Below are 26,098 nucleotides of genomic sequence, written 5' to 3'. Positions count from 1 at the left end.
ACTGGTCAACTGGCCTAGTGATCTATGGCTACCTTGGAGCTGGTGTAGATAAATTCCTTCCCATTGGTTTCTTCTTATCTTAAGTGCATCTTCATGTTAAATGCCCACACAGAAATAATGTGTAGCATACAGGTTGCCATTTCACACTCTGCAGCTGATGAGATTCATGTTGATAACAAATGATAGAACAATTATGTTTTCCTAGCATATCTTTAACGAAAAGAACAAACAGTCTCTGTGCTTTTAAATTAGCGTAGCACAGATTATTGCAGAGTAAATGAATATAGCACGCACAGATGGAGAAGAGCCTGCAGCAACGTCTAATGGAGGTGGGGTGTGTGTGTGCGCACAGACGCATGTGCAGTCAGGCAGCAAACCTTGGGTGTGAGAATGATATTACCAGTACATCAGAATATTCCTATTTTCAGCTGTGAAGTGCTGAAGGGTGTGATAAAATGGGGAGAGGGGCTGTGGGAGAAAAGGGACCAAAGTGTTTGTGTATTGTAGTACAAGAAGCTGAAGTTAATATGTTAAAGAAAAAATGCTGGGGTTCAAGTTTACATTAATCCTAAGAAATCTTACCCCTAATCCCAGATAAATAGAGGGTGACAGCAGTTTCTCAATGTCAAAGAAAAGGCATTCTGCATAATGGGCCCATTCAGAAGACACCTTAAACCATGGCTTTTTGCTTTATTCACCATGGTTAAAGCCGTGGTTTAAGATGTCTTCAAAACACGGCCCAGCTTTCTGGCTTAACCACCGTGGTTAAAGCCATGGTTTAATGTGTCTTCTGAATGGGGCCACACTCAGAAATACTGTTACTACTAAATGGGTTTCAGAACTGAACCCTGGATTTAGCCTAGTTCAAGTTCAGCCCTGACCAGTATGAAACCTTGTACACAAAAGCAACAATTAAGCAAATTTCTTTCTCCCCTCACCCTGCTGCCCACCCCTCTTCTTGGCAATACTGCCTGCTTTATTCGTGTCCTTATTTATTTTATTTATTTATTTATTACATTTTTATACCTCCCAAATAGCCGAAGCTCTCTGGGCGGTTCACAAAAATTAGCCAGCCTCTTGTTAAAATCACAGGTAAGATAGCAACATTTCTTCATCTCACTCATTCTTGCAAGAGATTCTACTTATTGCTATATTATTCCCATTTTCTAGATGAGAGGGACAAAGACTTACAGACAGGCAATGGATTCCACCCCATTTGTCAACTCTGTCTTTAACACTGGTGCCTGAATTGGCTGCCTCACCTGCCTCATACTAAAGCCACCCCTGCGAACAAAGCCTGCAATACATACCCCACACTTACTCACTCTGTGAGCCTTTCCAGGCAATCAGTTCATAACACCATAAATGCCACTTGTTCCTTGTGTTTTATCAATTTCTACTTTTATGCCACCCTTCTCTAAATACTCTGGGTGGGCAGCAACCATTTAAGAAAATAAGCAATGTAACTGAACACCCAGTTTAAAGGTACATTTCATCAAAGCTCAAGGACCTCTAGGGAAGGGCTGCACAATTTATGAACCACCACTCATCTGTTGGGTGTTTGACTATATTGCCACCCCGATTTGTGCAAGCAGCAAAACCAGGCAGTTTATAGCTGGCAGTCTGGAACATAGGAAGCTGCCTTATACCAAACTAAACTGTTGGTTTACCTAGTGCAGAATTGTCTATACTAGAGTCAGCTCTCCTGGGTTTCAGGCAAGGGTCTTTCCCAGCCCTATCTGGGGATTGACCTTTTTTGCATGCAATCCATGTGGCCCTTAACCCGGTTGGTGGGTCGGCAACTGTCACCTCAGGCTGGCTTGCAAATTTCACAGTTGTGATGCAGCCCCTGCAAATGCCACTTTGCAGCCTTTGCTGTTTGAATTTCGAGCATGGGTGCATGGTACTGTCAAGGAGGCACTGTGGGATCATTTTAAATATTGCAACCAAACAAAAGGAAGTAGTCTCTCGGAACTGAGGGGCCCCAGACATTCTCTTTCAAGGAAGCATTTGTACACCTGAGAGATGATATTCTCCCAGCACTCAAGTCAGAATATCGCACTGCTAGCAAAGTAAGGTTTTGCTGCTAGAAGGGCCTGTGCAATTTGGAGCAATGAATGTCACAGGCACTGACTAGATGGATCTCTTAGTATCCCTGCTGATGAGCAACTATTACTCTATCTTTACCTCATATTGATTAACCATAACAACAGTGCTCAGCTTGTACACAGGACCCAAAACTGCCTATGCTGTATTAAGACAAATTTACTAAGCTGCATGGGATCTGCATTGTCACAGCTTAATCCTATACTACTATGATGCACATATGAATACTGCAAGCACCTTGGAAAGGTCAAGTAGATGGGTCTCTTGACTGTGTTAGGAGTGCACCATTTGAGTTGGTGGGAAAGATACAATCAGTCTGCCCATGTGATTACAGTATTCACACATATCACAGCCACATGAGATAAAACCACAGGGAGCTTCAGCTATGGGGCGGTATATAAATGTAATTATTATTATTACATCAGTAGACTTTAGGTATGGCCAGGGCCAAATAAGGATTTTTTTAAAGGTGGAATTCTTGGCCAAGGAAAAAGTTCCAAACTGGCTCCTGGGCTTAAGACATGGTCAGATTAAAAAGGAAATGTCAGTGTGGTGATTGGATTGCCACCCTGGGGCCCTTTAGAGGCTGCCAAGAGTTGTAATGGTGGCACATTAAGCACAGAAATCTAGGCAAGCATCACCATGCAGTGAGGAGGCGAGGCAGCACACCAGCCCCTTCAGCAGAACCCACTATATAAGAAATAGGCCCACACTGAACACTTCATCTATTCTGCAAAGCTGAAGCAGGTTCAGACAAACTCCAGAGATTTTTCTTTGTCAAGAATTTAGCTTCCCTCCCCAATTAACAGCAAGAGGTACTTGGGTAGGGAAGACATCTAACTAGGTCAGTTAGGATTACTGCCCGTCGACTCGCTGTAGCACTAGGATTTCCAGGCACTGACACAGACCACAGCAAGTCAGACAGCTGCATTTAGTCTCCTCTCCTTGATGTATCCAGGTTGCACAGGGATATTGCTCACACATCCACTTTTGTGGGCTGTAGGCAGTGGCAAACATATCCACCTCTTGATATATAGGCCTAAACCTATTATTGGCCTTGTTTGTGAACTCCATCCCACATAAAAATAGATTATTTACAATATTTGTATACTGTTCCACATCCAACGATTTCAGAATGGTGAACAGCAGAATAAAAACACCATGTTAAAATTATTTATATTTTTAAAAACAACAGAGTTCTGGTGAAACGGAGTTTTGATAAACCATGGCTGACATTCAAAGAAGGCTTCCTGAAATGTTTTCAGGAGGCGGTAGAAGCAGCACAACGTATTATGCATTGCTCATACAAGATTTTGCAAGTGCTTAATCTTTTTCCTGGATTTGCTCCCCCACCCCGACAACTAAGGTCAATATTAGATCTATTTTACGGATGGGTAACTGAGGCTAAAGAAATAGTTTTGCCCAAAACAAGCTCACGTACTATTTCAAGGAAGGTTTACACTTTCAAAGACCCAATCCTACTCCTGCTTCCCCCAATTTGGTGCCCTCTGCATGGGTTGGACTACACACAAGTTTAACAATGAGCGCTAGTAACATAGGAAGCTGCCTTATACCAAGGCAGACCATTGGTCCATCTAGTCCAGTACTGCTGACTGGCAGCAGATCTCTAGGGTTCCAGGCAGGATTCTTTTCCAGCTCTACTTGGAATTGCTGGGGATTGAAAAGCAACCTTCTGCATGCAATGCATGTGCTCGTACCACTGAGCTATGGCCCCTCTGAAGATGTGTGTCGAGTTGTAGTCCAACACATATTGAGGGCACCAGGTTGGAGCAGGCTGCTTTATTCCCTAGACGACATTAATCCCACCCTCCTTCCTCTATACCTCTCGTTCCAGATGCCGCCACCCATTGCACATAAGGCAAAGAAGAAAAGAGGGCAAGAATGGCTTTTCTAATATAGGGGGAGTCCCCTTTAGTACTCTTAACCTTCGTCAATTCTCCCAACGCTGCTTTTAACTACCTGACGGTAGAAAGAAGTTGCTTACACTTTTTACTTGGGGCAAAAATATTGAAAGCAGGGTGGGGCTGCCTCCTTAGGCCAGTACCTTAGATAGGCATTTGACAATCACTAGATGAGGTGGAAGAACTTCCTACATCTATCTGTGTAGGATCCCAGAAGATCCCAATTTCTCAGGAAACAGGAAGGGGAGAGAAGTGAACTCATCATTACATTGATAGGCTATTTATCCTCCACATCATAGTTTATGTATGGCCATCAACTCTACTCCCTAACAGCTCATAGAGGGGCTCAGTGTGAGTTATGCTGCCCTCTACTGGCTTGGTTGCTAACATACCAAATCTATTTGGCTGAGCAACTTATTTTGAGAACTCATTCTATTGTAATTCCTCTATGTTCACACTTGCCCAGTCCAAAACAAGAATCATCATGATGGACACATGTATAGAATGCATAAAACTCTTCTCTTTCTCCTATCCCTACAACCATGTACACATATCCTGTGTGTGTTTCTTGAAGATAGCAAGTTCCTTTGCATTCATTCTTGAGAAACCTGTGTAGAAGTGTGAGTAACCCCAAAAGAAGGCTCATAAAGTAGAGGGGATTAAGGCAGGCCTTTCAAACAGTAAGAGACGCACTTTAAGGTCCAGCACAACCTTAGAGATAGGCTTCCCTTATGTGTAAAGCTTAAAGAGAATTTCTATAAGATGATGTACAGATGGTCACCTGTATGTCACCTGTAATGTCACCTGTAAAACTAGCAAAAATGTTTAAAGGGGCCTCAAGTAAACGTTGGAAATGTAAAAAAGGAGGAACCTTTTATCATCTTTGGTGGACTTGTAAAAAAGCCAAGGCTTTTTGGATTCAGATACATTTATTAATCCAAAAAATACTGAAGATAAATATAGAAATGAAACCGGAAGCATTCTTACTTGGATTAATGGATAAACAAATTCAAGAGAAGGGGGGAACTTTGCTTTTGTATATGGTGATGGCAGCAAGACTACTTTTTGCACAGAACTGGAAAGACCCAGTAATACCGACAACGGAGGAGTGGATGCTGAAGATGTCAGAACTGGCAGAAATGGCAAAACTTACAGCGATAAGGAGAGGAAGGTCAACGGCCACGTTTATGTTGGAATGGAAGCCACTGACAGATTATTTGAAAGAGACAAGAGGAAAATGATTTGTTTGTTTGTGGTTTTTAGGTTAAGAGGGGGGAAGGGAAAACAAATTCTGTGAATTCAAGGTTGTAATTTAGGTGGCAGGGTAATTAAGTATATAAGGGGCATTTCATCAGGCATGGAGAGGACGGAAGAAATATCTATCTTAACCTTACCCTTAAATGTTTTTTAGTCATTGTAGTTGTTATATGTAGTTTTCTGGGTAGGTACAATGTCTGTGTATGTATTATGTGTGGTGCTTGTTTAGATGTTGCTGTTGGAAAATAAATAAATAAAGAAAGAAAGAGCGATGCTTCACTTACCCCACTACCAAATGTCCTACTTGACTGCCCCAATCCCCATTCCCTCTGTGCTTACCCTTGGCCATAGCCAAATTCTTAGGAGAGCTGAGCTTTGGAAGCCAAATTACACCAGACAAAACACATGAAAATGACTTCATGAGTCTGCTGATTTCTCACGTCATTTTCAGGTTACCATACAGAATCCTAGCTATATAAATTTGGTTTAAGACACATGAACCAAAAAATAACCACCAAGTAATTCCTACCCTCTATTACATATCCTGTATCAAGTAGTTACAATATTTACAAAGGCACAGTGGGAAGAACGGGAACAAAAAAGTTTATTAACAAAAATTAGCTATCACAGTGTCATTAGGTCTAAGATTTCAAGACTGATATGTTAAAACGATACATTTCAAACATTAAGGCAGAGGAAAAAAACAAATACATTTAGAACATAAAAGGCTTTTTCTTCAAATGCCAGCTGTACTTGCTTAAAAATTAAATTAAACGGGTTATCAAATTATAAACAGGCCATGGTACTTCATGTAGGAAGCTACACATGCATGAAAAAAGCAGGCAGGCCTGGGATGGCTCCCAGAAACCTTGAGCCAAAGCCAGTCCAGTGCAAGAGGTTGTAGGTTGACCACTTCCTAGTATGGTTTTATAAGTCAATTAAAAATACATACAAAGTGCAGGGGAGGATTAGTGGAAGCCATGCAGCCTGGCAGGCAAAATCTAAGCCGCAAAGTGCAGGCATGCAGGCTGATAGCCTGCAGGACATCACTTAATGAGTTCTGAAGCATCAGTGCTATTTCAAGGGGCAGAGAAATGGGCCTCCTACTTTCTAAATAACTTAATAGGGGCTTCATGGTCTACCATGAAGCTTCTGTGTTTACAGGTTTCTGCAAGCTACTAACCACACACAGACGTGCCTGTTGGTTACCCTAGCCCATGTAAAGGTTCTTTTTCTCAGGGTGGTAGTGGAGCAAAGTAGGGAAAACAGCTCATGGTTAAAAGAGTCAAGTAGTCAATTGCCACAAGGGCTCATTCTAAATGAAGAGTCTTTTTCCTTGGGGGTGGGGTGGGATGAAAGGAAGTGGCAACTGAAAAGATATCTACTGCTTTCAGACAATGTGACCCTTCTCCAAACTCCTCTATTAATTTCAATCCAAGAAACTAACAAGGGTTTGTACAAGGAGGACTTATTTTAAAATTATATTATTGAAATAAAAAGTAACCCAAGGAAAACAGTTTCACACAACTCAAGTTAACAAGGCCAGTTAAACAGAATAGAAAGAAAGTGATGTCATGTTCTTCAAATGGGAAGTTAACATAAGGAAGAGTTGGGCAGTTTTAGACACCTAACAACAGTCACACCTAGAAAGGATTAGAATGAAAACTGCTTCTCTCTTAGCAAACAGATAAATCTTACATCCAACAATATTTTTACAGTCTCTTTGCCCCGGGTTGTGTGTGTGTGTGTGTGTGTGTGTGTGTGTGTGTGTGTGAGAGAGAGAGAGAGAGAGAGAGAGAGAGAGAGAGACAGAGACAGAGACAGAGAGAGAGACAGAGAGAGACTGCAAAGATACAGAATTTCAATGATGCCCTACTGATGGGCAATCTATCCCCAATCACGATACTGACATGGTATGACACAGCAGGAGTGCCTGCATCCATGTGCATTGCCTATTACCAAGGGAAAGGAAAGGAGAGACTCCACACAGAGGAGTTGTCTTCTGCCTGCCACAGGTGCCAGCTCTGGTACTCTACCAAACCAGCAAAATATGGAGTCCTTAAGTGTTGCTCCTTTCTTTGGATTTTTCATTTCTGCTGTCCTAGACAGAAACAAACGGGGGCGGGGGAGAAAACAGAGGCCTGGCATTAACATGCTTAGGATCTGGCAGTACCACAGTTGATGAGTTTTAGATCTTGGCAGGCAAATAAGAGACTGTTACAGAAAACCCACTCCTATGCCTGTTCTATTTGCCTCTAGTCTGCCAATTTTTACCATGAGGTTGCAGTTCATTTTAAAGCTAAAACTATAATCTAAACCAGGGATGGGCAACTTTTGGGGTTGGAGGGCTCCATTAGCCTCCATGGAACCCTTCAAGGGCTTCACATTTCTGCTGCTGTCAATGAAGGTGCTGCCAAAATGCCAGCAATTGTGTTGGGAATCAGGGCACACAGTCAACGGTGGGGTAGTAATCAACTCAACAATTGCTTATCTGGGAGGTATTTCCCACACAACATGATAATAATCAACCGTGGTGTGGATTAGGATCAGTGTTTAATTGACTATTACTCCACGCTGAGTTGTCTCACTCATCCCCTGCCCTCTCTCCTCCCACTAGTATCCCATTGGCCATTGCTGCCAAAAATCTATCCTGCCAGCTGGGCTAGAGCAGCAGCCACTGCTTTGACCACTCTTGCCTTGCGAGTCTGGCTGATGAAATAACCAATGGTTATAACCACCCAACACAATAACCAATGGTGGTTCAAACAGCCAACTCTACACAGCGTTAGTTATTTCGGCCAAATAACCAACCGTTGGTTAAAAAACTCCCTCCGCACAACACAATAACCCATGGTAGGTTAAATAACCAACTGTAAACTATTTAAACCAGCACTGGTTATCGTGTTGTCTGAACCCAGTCTGAATGTATGTTTCCGTACAATTGGCCATCATGTCCTGTGTCTATCCCATCCCTGATCTAAACTAGGGTTAGTGCAAGCCATGGTCTGCTGTGACCTGGATCGAATTAATGTCTTTATTATTTATTGATTGATAGATTGCATTTATACCCCACTTTTTTTCTCCAAGGAACCCAAGGCAAGTGTACATAATCCTCCTCCTCTCTATTTTATCTTCATAACAACCCTGTGAGATAGGTTGGGCTACAAGTCTGTGACTGGCCCAAAGTCACTCAGTGGGTTTCCATGGCAGAGTGGGGACTAGAACCTGGATCTCCCGGCTTCCAGTCCAACATTTTAGCCACTACACCCCTACTCGAACAGTACCTTCTAAACACACACAAGTCTTTGCATTGCTATTTGTACAAGCTTATGATTCAGCTGTTTACCAACAGGCCAATGGATTACACTAGATGGCCCAGGGCATTCTTTCTAAACTTGTTACTTCAAGCAAAGCACTACAGTATAAGAAATTCACATTGAGGAGGGTTACCCAGAGAATAAGCAGTTTTAAGGGTGTATGTGCTTTCTTAAATTAGCTGCAGTTCCTTGCTGACTATCATGAGTAACTCACAATGCACTATGGCCTTTCTCTTACTGGGATGGCAAACCTGTGTCTGGGCTATACCACTTCAGAGTGCAGGTGGTAGAGTTCACATGAAGGGATGCTCTTCAACAGAAGCCATAGTATTTCTGCACACAGAAAAGTAGCAAGATGAAGAATGGCTTTAGCTCAGCTTTCTCGCTCACATACTAGTTGTCTACATGAAGGAAATGTTTTTGAATGAATGACCTTTCCATCACTCAGCCCCCACTTGCAGACTGAAGTGGCACAGCACAGTCATAGGTTTATCTTTTCCATGAGAATTAGGCCTGTGTGTTTTTCTAGAGAACAAGTAAGTTCACAAGCCAGAAGCTGGCTGCGTTCGGACAACACAATAGTCAATGGTGGGTTAACAGTCAACTCAGCGGTTGATTGAGGGGGTACTCCCCACACAACATGGCTATAATCAACCAGTCATACCATTAACATGTAGGACGAAGTGAGGGTTAAGAAGCAGATGAGCCCTGAACCTGGGCAGCTGTTGCTGTTTTTCAATTCACCCTCTTAAACACAAAGCAAGCATAGATTTGAATTGAGTCAATAGACTGGTATCCTGGGTAAATGGATTATGAAACAGAGTTCATGTGAGAAACTAAAATAGGAAAAAATGGTTCCTGTGGTCTACAGAAGATTTTGGAAGATTTTGGGAGCTTATCATCTTGATCTGAGACCAACAAAATGGGACATTTTGCAAAGGTGCATTCCTAAGAGATACTATCTCACCACCACATTTGAGAAGGGAGTGCTCAGCTTTGTCTAATTTGGGGCAATTTGCTAAAAAAATTTAGCATAGTACTTTTGTGGTGATGAAATAATAAAAGCGGCATTTTCGCATGAACCAGAAAACACATTCAAAAAAATAAAATTAGGAAACAAGCATTTGCTCCAAATCAAGTAAATAATGACATGTTTTTGTTTTTAACACTTAAGAAAAATGACAGTCAACATTGCTATATGACAAGTTATTTCACAGTAAAGTTTCAATTAACATCATGGAATTTTTAGTGGGGTGTGCTTTGTTTTAGTTAAACAGGGTCCAAATATCAACTTTGTTCTTAACTTCTAAGCTCACCTTCAAAAGCGTTTAGAAATGTTAACTGGAGCCCTGTTTACAACCTGCAACGAGAATCTAGAGTTTGCAACATATCAAAACAAGTAGTGATTTTTTGCATTTCCAAACCACTTTTGTGGGTAGAGGGGGGTCTTGTGAATAGTGAACTCCCTCTTTTGGAAGCCCACATGATCACAAAACAGAGGAAAACAGGGGAGGGTAAGTGACAAATACCTCAGGCGGTGGAGGCTTGATGGTGACTGGCTGGGATGTTCTTCGGGGAGGTGAAGGTTTTGGCTGCACTTGCTGCTGGACTGTGTTGTAATAGGTGACCCCTCCGTACACCTGAGACTGGGCCTGGGAACCCAACAGAAAACTGCTGATTTGTTTCGTTATACAATTTTTTAAACTGAAATACAAAATGAATGTCAACCCATAATAATACACACGTAAATCAAAGTAGAAACAAACTTAAAGTTAAAAAGAAAACATCAATACATAGTAGTCAAATTAGAGAACTCACAGGCTTGATGTTGATAAACCACTGAGCTATCTGCTTAAAAACAAATGTAGGAATTATTCTAGTGTTAAGTTTTGCAGATTCAGGTTTTGTGGAGGATATTGTTATTCCAAAAGGTAATACACTTTCCCCATTCGCTATTAAGGTCAGGGACTGCAGTAAAATTTCCTGCTGCATCCTTATTCAAACAAGAGACCTTCCTCATCAATATAACCTATCAGACTTTCCTGCTTCATTCTTCTATAGTGTGGATGTTATAACCCCTTGGCATGGTCTGAGATCAGCTAAACTGAAGCGAAGTAGGTCTGGTGGAGGAAGACCACCTGGGACCCCATATATGCCCCCTTGAGTTCCATAATAGAAGGAAGGCAGGATATAAAATCTACTAAAATAAAATCTACCAAAATAAATCAGTCTCCAACACTTTGCTAGCAACATTTTGGCAGGATATTATACTCACATACAGTTTTGAAGATTTTTGTACAAATTATTTGACAGCAACAAAACTTCAAAGTCTGTCAATTTGCATGCTACGTTATGGGTATGAGCTACATTCTCTTAGCTACTAAATTCCTAACCTGAAAATACTGAAACCAGGTTACATTTTGCTGAATATCCCTGGCAGACTGCTCTGTGGAATTGAAAACTTTTACACCTAACTACAAACTGCCATGTTCCAAACTCTGGGATGCTGTTCCAAAATACCAGTGCTGCTTGATCCCTATAAGCCATAAAGGGCTTGGCAACTGGTGACCTGAGGTACCACCTTCTATCACAAGAGCCTGCCCAAAACATATGAGGTCCACCAGGTCTCTTTGTTGCCTGAGATTAGACAGCTGGTGACCTGCCAGAGAGCCATCTTGGTTGTGGTGCTTTGCATGTGAAATACCCTCCCCAGAACAGCTCACCTGGCATCCACTTTTTTTTCTTTTTCTAGACATTCCAGAATGTTGACTAGCTGATTTTAATGACAGGTTTTGTCTTGCTTACTGAATGGCTGCTGCTACTTCTCTATTTTTTTGTTACTGAATTTTATCCTGTACTTTTATTCTTTTAATGGTATGCCACTAAACGAAGAGCAACTTACACATTTTACTGTAAAATAAAAACAATTCATTGTTCTACTAAGCTGTAAAAGCAAGGCTGCCTCCATCCCCAGGATTGAGATCTGCCCATCCTTCAGCAGGAGAGCCCTGCTCCTTCGCCACCCTTCACCTGCAGATCCCCTACATTCCAAGAGAGCAATGGGTTAGGGTGAATTCGGGATTGTGATGTGTCAGCCTTATTATCAAGATGAAACTTGTCCATCTTTCAGAGATGAGAGAGAAAGAGATAACCCAATACTGGACCACTGCTGCAAAGACATGCTGTAAATTTGAATATCCAGGGAATTTACAGAAGGGAACATTTCACTATTCTGAATTCTATTGTATTTTTAAAATTCCCCATAAAGGGACTAGGTACAGATGCCCAGGCTGTTAGACCAGTGCCAGAAAAACACCCGACGATGAGGCTCTATTCCACTATTATAAAGTCTTGTCTCCAAAACTGGAAAGCTGTTTAATAAAAAAACATCCACCTTTGTCCATTTTGGATTAGCCGCTTCTAATGCAGCACAACTGCAAGAGGAATTTCAGCAGTGTCCCGCCACCAGCATACCATGTATAACTTCCAGTATGTTGCACACATTTCTCTGTTTGTCTGACCACTGGAATCATGCCTCTGAGAAGAGGCAAACCAAACTGTTCATCCAATTTGCAGGATGCTTGCCAGAGAGCCTGAGCAATAGTGCCAAGGCCGCCCAGAGAGCTTCGGTTTGGGGGCGGTATAGAAATGTAACAAATAAATAAAATAAATAACTAAGACAGAAAGCAAGCCTGTGTGCACCAGTACTTTGCTTCTTTGCTGTCTGCCACTTTGGCTTTCAGTGTCCAAAGGCCAAGCCAGAGAAAGAAAATTATTACAAGCTTGTCTGGAGATGGTACCTAACCCCAGTGAAATTAAATATGATAAATAAGACGAACTCGGCATTAGGTTGGAGAGGGTGTCCAGAGAAAGGATCGTATTTACACCTGTGGTGGGAATGTAAATTCGTACAAAAATTATGGAAAATGGTGTTTAATGAGATAAAAGAAATCATAGGAATGGAGATAGAAGAGACACCAACTGTGGCATTGTTATCCGTGTATGGAGAATTGAACTGTAATCAAGAGAAAAAAGAATTGATAACGAACTTAACAGCTGCAAGATTAATGATATCCAGGAACTGGAAGGCTCAAGGGGATTATCGTATAGAAGATTGGTACAAAGAAATCTGGGATATTGCTATTAATGATAAACTAACATGTAGCATGAGAGTGAGAAGAGGAATGACAAAAACAAATGATTTGAAGTAATATGGAAACAGCTTTTGGACTTTGTATTATTAAAGGGGAGAGGGGAAACACCTCTAGAGGAATTAATGAGATTTTGGAAATCAGAAAAAGATCCCTGGGTTGAGGGAGCACGTTAATGTTAATCAATGATTAGATTAAACAGAATTAAGTTAAAATATATGTTTATTAATTTGTTTAGTATGTATTATGGGGTATTATGGGGTATTATTTTATATTGTATTGTTTGTATTGTTTGGAATTTTTAAAAAAAATTATTAAAAAAAGAAAATAAAAAAGAGCAAGCCAGAACAAACTTACTTGAGTGTTGGGATAGAGGTGGGGAGGTGGGGGTGGCGGAAGCGCTCCTGGAGGGTAGGGGTAACCGGGACTGCCGAAATTCATCACTCCAGGAGGAGGGGAGAAGTAGGTTGGTGCTAGCAGCTGTTGGGGTGGCGGCGGCGGCGGTGGCTGTCCAGGGGGCATTGAGACCGGAGGAGGATACAAACCAGGATTAGCCAAAGGAGCAGGTGTCTGGTGTGGATGTAAGCCTGGTAGAGAAAGACAGACCAAGTCATCAAATAATTGCTGCAGAGATCAACCCCCGTTTGCTAAGGCAATTTGAACTACATGGTTTTGAGGATCTCTGCTCCATGAATAGAAGACCTTTGCTGGAAGCAATCGCCTGCCTGCCTGCCTGCCTGCCTGCCTCCTGCAGGGAGCAAATAACCTGGAGGATTCTTGTGCAGTGTAACTTGCTCTGTGCTTGTGAGGCTGATCCTGAAGGGTCAATCCCTGTGACTGGCAGAGGGGTCAGAAAATCTCTCCCTTTCACTCCAATAATGTAAAAGTTAAATTTATTTTTGTTTTGCTTGCCCAGAAGGGAACTTCTAAAAGGGCCTCATTGCCCGACAAGTATGTGTGCAACCCCAGGAAATCGGCAACACTTCAAGAGAGATGCTTTTAAAATACCACCACACATTAGCCGTATTCCAGGCTTCGTTTCGCATTCACAATTTCAGCTGAGAGCTGCCCTGCTGGCAAAACGGACGATTCCTATCATTCTGAGCCCACCATCTCCGCAGAGGGAATAGCAAAATATCTACAACAACTTGTGTCACTCCACCCTCGCCCCACCACCAACAGACAAGATATTTGTCCAAAATGCCCAATTCAGAAGAGTGATGCTGTACAGGGATTTGGGGATATAGGTTTCTTCATGACAATTATGCTTGCAAAAACAAATGTGAGAAGTTAGAGAAAAATAAGGGGACAAGAGAAGCTGTGAGAGGAAGGTCCATACCTGGATGGGGGAGATGCATTTCTGGCTGAACAATCACCCCTTGGGGAGGCAAAGGGGCAGGATTCTCACTATGAGTGTAGATGGGTCCCTGGAACTGTACTGCAACAACAAACCATTCAATATATCTTTTATTCCATGGACACTGATAGTTTAGCAGTAACACACTGGGATCCCAGTAAGAAGAATCCACAGTTCCCATCAGGGTAAGGGAAAGAGCACAAGTCAGATCATTCACAAAACAGTTCAGCAATCAGCATCTAGAGTTGGTGCGTTGTACAGATTGATTAGGGATTTGAACCCAGGTCTCACCAATCATGAAATTCATTAGGTAAAATGTATCAGTTTCTACCTCTGTGTGATCTACCTTACAGGGCTGTTAATTTTATGTATTTATTACATTTATATCCCACCTTTTTCCCTCTTTAAGGAACCCAAGGCAGTGCACGTAATCCTACTCCTCTCTTTTTTATCCTCAAACAACTCTGGTGAGGTAGGTTGGGTTGAGAGTCTGTGACTGGCCCAAAGTCACCCAGTGAGCATTTATGTTTCAAGGGAGACTAGAACCCCGATCTCGTGACTCCCTGTCCAATACTCTAACAACTATACCAAACTGCTTTTGGGTTGTTGAGGGAAGGAGAGGCTAAAGCCTCTCCCCGCAACAACCTCACATTGGCATTAGTTGTGCAGAAGCAACGATGTCAGCTGCTGCAGATTGGCGGGCAGGCTGGGGAGGGAAGGGGAGGAGCCTTTAGCCTTCTCCCCATTAGCAACCCTGAGCAGTATTGCTGTTTTCATGTTGCCATTACTGGCATGGAAACAACAATGTTGAACAGTGCAGGGTGGATTCACCAGTGGGGAGCATGGAGGCTGCACATCACACATCCAAGGGCCACATACAGCCCACAGGCTGCACACCTCTGCTCTATACGAAAGGACCAGTTTTGCAAGCTTTGCAGCAAGGAATAAATATCGGGCACCCACAAATCTATTTGCCAGCTCATTAGAGGCAAGTGTCCTTGTCCTTTTGGCAATAGCATCTCACTGAGACATCTTTATTCTCTTTTTCTATTTGTCTAGAACACACAGTTCTGCTTTCATTAAATAAGCACTTCATACATACTACAGGAGATTGAATAAATGGGTTTGCAGCCCACTACAACTCTGAAGTACCACAAAATCCTGTCAAGGCTTAAAGAGATTGTCAGCAGCAAAGTGCACTTACGTGTGTCGTAGTAGTGTCCTTCCATTATGCTTATGTGCACTGGTGGAGCAGGCTCTGGGACAGGCCTCTGACGCTGTGACGAGTAACGCTTTGCACGGCCACCCTGAACTCCCTGAAAAAACACAACAGCATCTCAAGTTCATAGAAGATTATAAGAGTGAAACACCCTCTTCCTTTCCAGCAAGCTTTCAAGATCTTCCCAAGCCCATTCATATCTCCTGAAAGAGAAGCTTCTGCAGAATCCTGAGAACCTAAGCTCTCACTTTAGGCTTCTAATTAATGCAGCAGCAGCAGCTGCTGCCTGGGCACTTTCTCATTTAATTCTTAACCTGATGATTTCTGGAGACTCAGGGTGATGACAGTCCTAAGACAATCCCAAAACGTTTAGGAAACGAGAGATCGGAGGCTTGGGTGCAGTTTTCAGCTGCAAGGGGGTTGGCATTTCTTGCCTAGCAAGTTCAAATTCCACACCTGCCACACAGGCACGTGGGGAGGGGGCACATTATGTGCCAGAAAAAAAGATCAGAGCAATTCGAAACCAAGCCAAGATTAACCTACCACAAAGACAACTGCTCAACTAGACTCAAGTTGCATAGTTTATCCCAACTCCTTGATTTAGGTTCTCTCGTTAAAGAATGTGCGGACTCGCCATGGGAAATTCTAGAGCCATTGCCTGCCCTCTGGTTGCCAATCAGACCCACCATTTGAGAAGCAGGAAAGAGATATGGGACTTTACCATCTCTTCTATCCTGTTGAACTGAGGGGGTGGGGCTGCTCCAATGTGCATCTGATTGGGAATACCTGTTGGGAAATGAAATGAAAGGGGGGGAAAATACACTGATTACTCCTCAACTTTACACTAGCACTAAGAAGAATCCAGGGAGATAGAGCAGATTCAGGGAAATCCTGGAAAGAGAGAAAAACGAGGAGAAACACGACTTGCTAAGATGGGGAGAGGAAGGCAGGAAGATAGGTTATGATGGTATGCATGCACAATCAAAACTTGTACTGTATTCAGGAAGTAATACCTGACCAGGCCCAGTGCAAGAACCCTACTATTTGAAGATGCAAACCACTTGCACTAGGAGTAGAGATGTGAAGGCCTGGAAAAAACCCGGAAAGCTTCCAAAAAAAACGTTTCCCCCCCCCCGAAGTCTTTTTTGTTTTTTTTTCAGAAAAAATGAAGAAAAAACGTATTATGGTATGTTTTATTTTAGCATAATGAATAAAATGTTTAAGACAAGGTGTTCAGATATTTACTTCTCCAAATGATTTCTAAAAACTGTACAGTATCAGATTATTACAATGTCTGTGCACCAAGGACAAGCAAGTCCTAGGTTGCAAACTAAGACTACAACTCTCAAATGCAAGAGGAAGATGCATTTCTGCCTCTAGGGGGCACTGCCATGGAAGCAGAGACTGAAACGGATAGTGATAGCTATAATAGCTCAGAAAATGAGTCTGATTAAATTTCATGCACATTCATTGAATCTTGGTCCTCCCCCCCCCCCCCATTTTTCTCAGTTTTTATGGGAATGGGGGCTTTATGTCTTGACACTGGAGGACTAGTGGAGACATAAATAATTTTCTTTGTTACTACTGTTGGTGATTTCTTCAGTTGTTGTTTTTTAAAATTGTTTTTTGCCTGCTCCTCATAAACTGGCAGAACCAAAGAGGTTCCTTACAGTTCAGGTGTTCCTAACAGTTCAGGAGCTTGTAGCAACATTTGTTACCAAAAAAAAGTTTAAAAAGTAAATTTGTAATAATTGTTTGAATACACTACTTTTAATATACCAAATGTAATAATTTTATGCCAAACCAACTTGGACATAATTACATTTTATGTTCCTAAAGTAATAAAGTGACTTTCAATCTGTAAAAAGTGCTAATATTGCATTATTTCAATTTTTCCAAAAATTTCTGTTTTCCCCTGAAAAAAACGGAAAAACCCCAGGTATTTTCCACGGCTTCAAAATTTCCAGAAATTTTACATCTCTAACTAGGAGCTCCCTGCACAATGAATGAATCAGACAACTAAGGAAATAGTTATGGGGGCATAAGTCTGACAACCTAATTAAGCTTCTTGCTTCTGGGTACTCCCAGACCTTTCAGTTTACACAAACCTTTAGCAACCAGAGATAACTAAGGGGATTTTAGCCTTAAATCTGTATTGCAATTAAGTTTGGTATTCTCTGATAATGGTGAATCCTCTGACACCAACTGAACAAGATGTCTTAATGTCACAGATATACAGAGTGGGCAGAAGGGAATCTGCCTATCATCAGCCAGTTTTGTTTTTTTAAAAAAAAAATCCTAAATGACTCTAGGGGCCTGTTCAGACATGCTAAGTCAGAGTTAGGCTGCTAGCTGTTTTGCAGCAAGTGGTTAGTGAGCCTGTTTAAACCATGGTTATGTAGCCACCATGGTTAGGAATAGTTCACACGACACACTAAGCCATAATGTTTACCTGAAAATGCTTAACCATCGTGGATTAGCATGTTGTCTGAACAGGGCCTAGTTGGCATTGGCTGAGCCACTCAGATTCTAGAGGAAAGCATGAAGCAGCAGCCACGGGGCTAGGAAAGCAAGAGCCAAAGACTTGAGAAGGTAGCAAACTGAATGAAGACAGGGAGACGGCAAGTGCAGGAAGTGAAAAGTTGGAGGATGGAGCTTGAGAGGGTGAGGTCAGCAGAGAAGAATAGAGACTTTTTCTGAAAAAAGTAAGCAGAAAGGAGTCATATACTGGTCAGATACCAATATTTTTATGATTGGACAGAATTTGGTTTTTTTTTTACTATTCTTCCTATACTTTTTACTATCCTTATAGTAAAAAGTACAGGAAGATCATAGGACTAAATTAAGATAAATCTCTGCTTCAGCTCATCATCCTGCCACTTACCCTGAGGTTGTATGAACTGGGGCTGCCCTTGGTTCCAGTTCTGTTCTGTTATATTTAACTGGGTCATGTCTTGCTCAAGACCATCTAGACTGGCTTCGACAGGCACCTCCCAGTTACCAGTCTTTGCTGGTGACGGGGACGGTACAACCTCTGCAGTTTTCAGTGGTGTAGGAGTCAACCCCGACGGAAGTGGGACTTCATCTGCCAATTTCCCTGTCTCCCCCACTTTGTTCCGACTCCTCCTTGCCCGAGAATAGGACTTCTTTTCCACGGGCCTATCTGGTGGTGGCTGCAGAACATCAGCAGGAATTGTTTGGCTTTCTGAAACCACCTCTTCCTTTTTATCAGGGCTGTTGTGGATATGTGGGATTTCTGCCTCTGGAGAAGACTCTCGTGGTGCAACAGGCTCTGAGCGCCTGGCCCGGTAACTGTTCTCATGCTTCGACTGCTCGCTGAAGCGAGGTGCATGCTGACTGCTCACGTCCACAGCACGATAGCTCGGGCGGGTCTCTTTATAGCCGCTGGGCCTCACGAAAGTCCTTGGTGGAGGCATCCGCCCTGTCCCTGCTGAGTTGCGGTTGATGAATGTCCGGGGCGGCACAGGAGTACTGTCTAGGCTCTGGTGACGTGGAGGCTTAGTTGGCCATTCATTGGACCAGTTTGGCTCTCTTTGTGGTGGACTACCAAATCTGAATGGAAATGAGATACATCAGAAGTTAATTCCTCAAGCTACTTAAGGTGGAGTATTTAGTTCCCCATCACCAATGTTCCTCTTCCCCCACCTAAGGCAGGAAGAAACCCAGGTCCTCAAGACCCCTGCAACACTATTCCATAGCAAACATATGTACACAGCCCCTGCCCCTGCTAGCTCACCTTGGCTTGCGCACCCTCCTGGGCTTGATGTCATCAGGGTTGTGTGATGAGCGGATATCATATCCATAAAGAGCAATCAGTTCCTGCCTGCTTTTTGGTGCTTGCTCATCTTCCCGGAACTTGTCATGCTCCCACCGCCCTTCATCTTTCCACAGCTTACGCTGGCGACCCTTAGGCCTTGTTTGTCAGGAGGGAAAGAACCAGTGAGAGTTTATTAATTTCTACCCCATCTTGAGGGGTTCAAAATCATAGATTAAAAAATAGAATGAACAGAACACAAAAAGAGAACTAAAACTAGTATCTTAATGTGGGGGGAGGGGGAAGAACTCATATCAAACCAAACAAAAAGTCAGTTCTTTAACCCCATCCAATTGTTAAAGCAAAATTACTTCCCCAACCAACATATCCTACTCCTTGGTCTCCTGACCTAGAGCCCCTCTCATCTCTCCCTTGCTGCTCATGTCACTTACCGGACTTCCTCTTCCTGGGTCTGCCCACGAAGATCGTGCTCAAAGAAAAGACCTTTGCGAGGTATGTATGCAGGGTTCTTCCGATCCTCATCATCATCAAGGTGCTTAGGAAGTTTTTTGCCAACCTTGTTCTCAACTGCTTCAGTGCTCTCCTACAAAGAAGTAAACAAAGCACCCTTTGACCGTCCCACTACTGAAACTAGGGCTGTGCTCCGCTCCAATTCAGACCAGCGAATCCGGAGCGGAGCGACCGGATCCACCAAAGGCGGATCCGAAACAGGGCAGGGCGGCAGTGGATTGAGGCGAAGTGGTTCGCTCAGTTGCGGAACGCTTCGCCTCGATCCAGTGCTCCGATCGCCATTTTGGACGGTTTTTTACATAGGATTGTATTGGGCGAAAAAATGCCTATAACTTCTTTGTTTTTAAAGCTAGATCCCTGAAACTTACTGTGCTTAGAGATTAATGATTGGGGGTCATTTGTGTTGATTAAAAAAAAAAAAAAAACATTCAGCGGTTGGGTTGCCAATAATTTTTTTTTTAATGGGTAAGCGGGAGGGGGGAAATAAGCCTTTTTCGGCGTTGATAGACAGCTTCATCTCTCAATTGTGCTGAGTGATCACCCCATGTAAATCATCATCCAATCCCAATGTTGGATGGGGGGACTAAGCCAGAGACACTTTTCTTTCTTTGTCTTTGGGTAGGACTTCAGTCAGTGAGGAGTGGGTTTTTCTTGAACTGTCTTTGGAGGAGTTAGTTGGAGATTTAGGGTTTTTCTGGGTGTGTGTGTTTGTTTCTTACTTTTTCCTTAGCTTTCCTGTGCTCTCTTTTGCCTTTCTTTGATTTATATAAACTTATAATTCTTCCTTTGGAGTGTTTCCCCCCCTTCCCCCTTGTCTTTTCCTTAGTTAAACCCTGTGTTCTGTGAGTGTGTTCTTATTTTCGTTCTTCTTTATAAAAAAACCTAAACAAAAAAATTACCAAAAAAATACATCTATCCTCTGTGTGTGTGTTTGTGGCTGTGTGTGAGTGTGTTTGCTTTGCTTACAGTAAAGAAGCATAAAAAATGTGAGGGCAAAGTACCAGACCACACTTTTCCCATTTCCCCCATAAATAAAAATTCCCCCCAAATCAGGGCATGATCCGATTTCCTTCAGTTATCACGGGATAACTGCATTTCTGTAAATGGGGGGGGGGGGGTATTTTTAACAATTCCCCAAAAATCAAGGCACAATCTGATTTCCTTCAAAGTGGCCATGCCTAAGGATCTATTTAGAAGCTATCATGGTGCCCAGTTACATGTCTGTATCTTGAAAAATGACAGAGATGAATGCAGTTTTGTAAATTGGGGAAAATATTTTAAATATTCCCCAAAAATCAGGGCATGATCTGATTCCCTTCAAAATTGGCATGAATAAGGATCTATTTAGAAGCTATCATGGTGCCCATTTTGATGTTTCTAACTTGAAAACTAAAAAAGTTATAGGCGTTTCACCTTTGCAATGCAAGTCTATGGGGGGGGGGGAGCGGAGCTCCGATCCGGAGTAGATCGGGGGGTCCGTGCACAGCCCTAACTGGAACCTAACATAAGCATTACAGTACCCACATTCATTATCAAAAGCTTTTGTCAGAGAAAAATGTTATAAGATATGGCTGAAGTGTACAAAATACTTCCTTGATTTTAAGCAAAATCATACCACGAACTGCAGAAAGTAACAAAGAGGGGAATACCAACATTTGTAATAAAACTGTCTGCTAGCTGTAAAGCATTGGGAATAGCTAAAAATAATGGGTTATAAGATACAAGTAGATCCATTACTATTTCTGAGTTATGTTGCTGTAAGAATCCTGAATAAAGATGATGTAGTGATCTTATATGGTTACTGTTGCAAGAATCAAATATGCACAATACTGGGGACAAATGACAATACCAACAGCTACAGAATATATATAGACAAAATGTGATAGTATGCTTTAATGGCAAAAACATAGTACTTGCAAGACCCAAATAGGCAAATCTGATGCCTTAAACATGTAGGAAGTGGTTTTAAAATATGACAATATATATTGATTCATTCAGAAATATAGATATCCAAGGTGACATTTTAATTTTGTTAGTACGGATACTCAACTTTCAGCAAGACTTACTTGCCCATCCCCGCTCTGTCTCTCGCCTGCCACGGTGCCTTTGGATTCTGGCTTTTCATCCCCTTTGTCTGCTTTTGTTGTCAACTCAGTATCATTACTATCTCGCTTCAGATCCACTTTGGATGTTTCCTCCTCACTGTATTCTCCCTCCTCAGCCTGAAACAAACATCCAGTCTGATTCATTTTGGAGTGAGGTGAAAGATCACATGTTCCCTTATAGTGCACAGATTTGTCTGCACAGACCCATCTTATACTGTGTAGAATCTAATGGCATTCCCAACACCTGCAGAAATGAAACATGCACTCAAGGCACAAGTTTCTAGCCCTTAGCGAACCTCAAATTTGGGAAGGTGGACAAACACCTACTAAAATGTTAGCACACAAGAGTGAGGCTGTTTTTCAAAACAAGGGCAGTAAAGATTCCACGCCCCAGTTCATCCATCTCTTCAGTCCATCAGTGATCTGAGCCCAGGAATCCACATCTACTTAACAGGTTCCACCAGGTCCTTGAAGGGTATTTTTTTTCTTTAAATCAACAAGCTAATTTGTGTGTGAAGTTCACGCACAAGATGAAATGGCAAGAGCTTATTTGTAATTGTCAGTAAAACCTCAACCCACCTCAGAGTCCTCAGCACTTTCATAGTCGGAAAGAACAGCTAAAAATAAGGAAGAGTTGTTTGAAGTTAGATACATCCTTTCAGATTCAGTTTGGCCTAGTTCAAATTTTTCATCTTTTCTCCCAAGCCCTTCTCTCGTCATATACTCTTTGTTATCCCCTGACAATTGCAACATCCACCCTACTGATCAGGCACAAAGCCTGTCTTTATATTTGATTCCTCCCTCTTCTTTGCTTCCAATATTTCATTTGTCACCAAGTCATATTGCTCCTTCCTGTAAAATATTGCTGCACCTCCTCTCTGGTGTTCTCGCCACTCTCTTGGCAAAATGCCCTGGTTCACATTCAAGTCATTTCTCACCACATCTTCTTTGGCTTCCTGTTATAAGAGGGCTTAGGACTGACCTCTATCCAGAATTCTGTAGCAATGTTATTCACCCGCTCTCAGAGTGGTACCCCTTCTCAAATCCCTACAATGGTTCCCTGCCTGGTCCTGGAGTTCCATTAACTCCTTATGATTGTCTTCAAAGCCCTCAGTGGCCTTGACCCTCAGCATCCCTCTGCCAACATATTGCAGGATACATTAGCTCCTCCCTATCCACCATCACCAGCCATCTGCTGGCCTCTTGCTGCCTTAAATGATTCACCTTTTCTGCCTTGCTGCTCCTTTTGCCACCGATTCCCTCCAGAAAACAATTGCTGCCTCTCTCCCTGCATTTCAATCCTTCTTCAGAACTCACCGTTTTTGTGAGGCCTTTGTTGCAGTATCTGAATATTAATTTTAACAACATCTACTGAGCAAGACCGTACTCTTGTATCACTATTCCCAATCACTCACACTAAAAGGACCATAACTTACCATCTCCTTCTATGCCATCTTCACTCTCCTATTTTGAGAGAGAGAAATGTTACCTTAAAGAAAAACACATGCGTATTCAAAGGAAAAAATAGTTTATGCCTCCCTAAAAGTACAAATAAGTATTTTATTTATAATAAATATATTTAAGAAATCCTGGTGGTGAAAGACAGAGCTGAATGACTTTAGAATTTCCTTCACAACCAACCAAATTTCAAATATTCAACCATACAAACAAATAATAGAAAGAACACTGTTCCCAAACATTTTACTTAGGGCTTGGGGAAAGGTGTAGTGACTAGCCAGGACCCAGACATTCCATTTCTGTGCTTTCAGGAAATTCTGTTTCACTTGGTCCAACTTGATTTTTCTCTTCTACGCCTTTTAGTCACCCTTTGATTGGGCGTTCCCTGCTTGAGCTTAAGGTATGGATGCACCAGCTATTTTCCTGGGAAAAACGACTGCTTTTCACACCAAATCCCTGATGGAATCATTGTTTGGTCAGATATGATTGTGGAAATGTAAATTAAGGGGGACTCGCTTTTCAAGGATCTGGATAGTCTTTGCAGCTGTATGGCGCTCAGGTCTAGGCAATAGGCAGGAACTTAGCCATCTTCTCATGTGTAAGAAGCTGGCGTCTGTCACTTCACAGGGCAGATTGGAATATTAATTTTTTATTAGTAGTAGTAGTAGTAGTATCCCTCCTTTTGCCCAATACTGGGCCTCAAAGTGGCCTTACAAAATTTAAAACATATACGTTTTAAAACCTATGAACAGAAATTCACAAAAGTTAAAATATGTTCCAATATTAAAACATTTAAAATACTCAACAATTTTAAAAGTCCTTAGCACAGACGTTGGCCCAGCTTAATCACCAAAGGCAGAACAAAAAAGTGTTTGCCGGCCTCCGAAAGCCCATCAAGGAGGGAGCCAGCCTAGCTTCCCTGGGAAGAGCGTTCCAGAGCACTGGAGCTGCCACCGAGAAGGCCCTCTCCCATGTCCCCACCAGGTGTGCCTGTGATGGTGGTGGGACTGAAAGGGCCTCCCCAGAAGATCTCAAAGCACAGGCTGGCTCCTAAGGGAGAATGCGGTCCTTCGGATATTGACTCTGGTGAAGCTTTCCGGATATGACTTCTGTGTGCAAACTGCACACCACTAAGAGGAGCAGGATGTTCCAGGAGGAGGAACAAATTTTCCTTCCTCCTACAGGAAAATAACTGCCTGTTTCAAACACAGCTTTAGATAGCAAAGATAACCTCACTACAAAAGACAGACTATCAGCCACTTCCTATGAATAAAGAAAAGAAAAAGAGCCCCAAGGAAGGGCTGCTAATGTTTGAAACAAGTTGAAACCTACAAGTGCTTAGTAAAATCTACTTTCAAACCCATTCATGTATTTTGACTGTATTGTGTTTTGTGATGCTACCCTCTGCAGTGTGCCTTTATTTTTTGACATCCTCTTGTTTTCAGCAATAATCTGGGTTTCCTTAGAGAAGTAGGCAGTCTCTTATCTTGAGAATCATGCCTTTAAAAGAACATGGAAGGCAGCAAAGCAGATGACCGAAATATGGCAGCCACTAATTACTCTCTTGATGGTTAAGGAATGGTTAAGCACACTAGACACATGCTATTCTGAAGCCTGTAACAGCATGACTGGAGTTTGGGACATCTAGCTTCTCTCTTGGGAAAACAGGACCAAAGCAAAACCATTCTATTATTAACAAAATTAGCCAAAAAAACCTAGTTGGGTTTGCTGAAGGTGTTGACAAATCACATAAAATCATATGTAGGGCATTTGCAAATCCTGAGGCATTCATATGGCTGAGAAGAAACATGCCTGGATTCCTTTTTTAAAAAAAATATTCCTCCACTTTGAACTCTTTAACTTAGTGTGCATTTTAACCTACCCAGAACTGTCTTCAAAGTGTGCTAAGAATTGTATCAATCTGGATTTTTATATTGTTGTTTTTCTAGACTTCAAGATGTCACAATAAAATCTGCTGCTAACATATAAAAATAGTGTTAGAATTTGTTGTGCAAAAATCCACAACCCAACGCCACTTTGTATTTAGGAAGGCAGAGGACCGACAGTTGTGAGAGAAATAAAATGTGAAAACGCTTTTTTAAAATACGTATTACCTAATGCAGACCCAAGGAACATTCAGTATATCCTCAGAGACACTTATCACTACAAAGAGCAATTTTAAACTTCTAAAACAGGAACAAGAAGCTATGGCTTGCATGAACACCTCAGAATTCTTGATACCAAACTGCAGGTATCCGAGAACAAGTTCTGGTTATTAACTGGTGAAAGAACTAATCTGCATATGCTCAGAGGCACTCTTATTAGACTCCCACCCACCCCCAGTGGGAACTGCAAAACAAGAGCGAGGTTCTGGGAGCTCAGGCTTTCCCAAAAGCCACATCCTTTGAGACTGGAACAAGTGGACCCAGGTGCCTGGGACCTGGTTGCTGCTACGCAGCGCTAAGAGTAAAAAGTACTCTGCACATCCTCAGGACCACTCTCTTCCTTTAATTTCGTGGGAAGAGGTCCAATTAAGTCCCGATGACAGCAAGCTACGGCCAGGGGAGTCAATCGACCACGGAGCTTTCCCTTTTCCTCTTCCCGCCCAGCTTCCTCCACTCACACACTCCGAGTCGGCCGGGCTACCTCCCACGGTCACCGCCACCTCCACACTTTCAGTACCGGCGATACCACCACCACCACCGCCGCCGCCGCCGCCGCCGCCGCCTCCCGCCCCGGCCAGGCCAAGGCGGTGGGTGCCGCGCGGGGAAGGAACTGCGCTTCCAGGCGGCGAATCGGACTCATCCTCGCTGCTGTCTTGTGAAGCGCGCTGCCTCCTACGATCCGCCATCTTGACAGAAGCAAACAGTAGAAACAAGAAGCGAAACGGTTATGAGGCG

General features: G+C 42.5%; 1 protein-coding gene across 6 annotated transcripts; it reads right to left on the bottom strand.

The window, feature by feature from the left end:
* CASC3 (CASC3 exon junction complex subunit) lies at positions 1 to 26,098 on the bottom strand. 6 transcript variants are annotated; one of them, XM_063138551.1, is made up of 14 exons: positions 25,822 to 26,098; positions 23,177 to 23,204; positions 22,320 to 22,357; positions 21,702 to 21,857; positions 19,557 to 19,708; positions 19,087 to 19,263; positions 18,214 to 18,902; positions 16,051 to 16,115; positions 15,315 to 15,426; positions 14,093 to 14,191; positions 13,111 to 13,340; positions 10,132 to 10,254; positions 9,919 to 9,962; positions 1 to 154 (listed from the first exon to the last, which is right to left on the bottom strand). In XM_063138551.1, exons 1-13 carry the CDS (start codon positions 26,047 to 26,049, stop codon positions 9,921 to 9,923), a joined length of 2,139 nt encoding a protein of 712 aa, XP_062994621.1. In that variant the 5' UTR covers positions 26,050 to 26,098; the 3' UTR covers positions 1 to 154; positions 9,919 to 9,920. The 6 variants fall into 6 exon arrangements, with proteins under 6 accessions (XP_062994621.1, XP_062994623.1, XP_062994618.1 ...); XM_063138553.1 differs by lacking the exon at positions 1 to 154 and adding an exon at positions 5,873 to 7,386 and having other exon boundaries at positions 9,919 to 9,975; XM_063138548.1 differs by lacking the exon at positions 1 to 154 and adding an exon at positions 5,873 to 7,386.

This window comes from Elgaria multicarinata, chromosome 11 (genome assembly GCF_023053635.1).
Source record: "Elgaria multicarinata webbii isolate HBS135686 ecotype San Diego chromosome 11, rElgMul1.1.pri, whole genome shotgun sequence".
Classification (NCBI taxonomy): Eukaryota; Metazoa; Chordata; class Lepidosauria; order Squamata; family Anguidae; genus Elgaria; species Elgaria multicarinata.
This window is presented reverse-complemented; position numbering and strand designations above follow the sequence as displayed.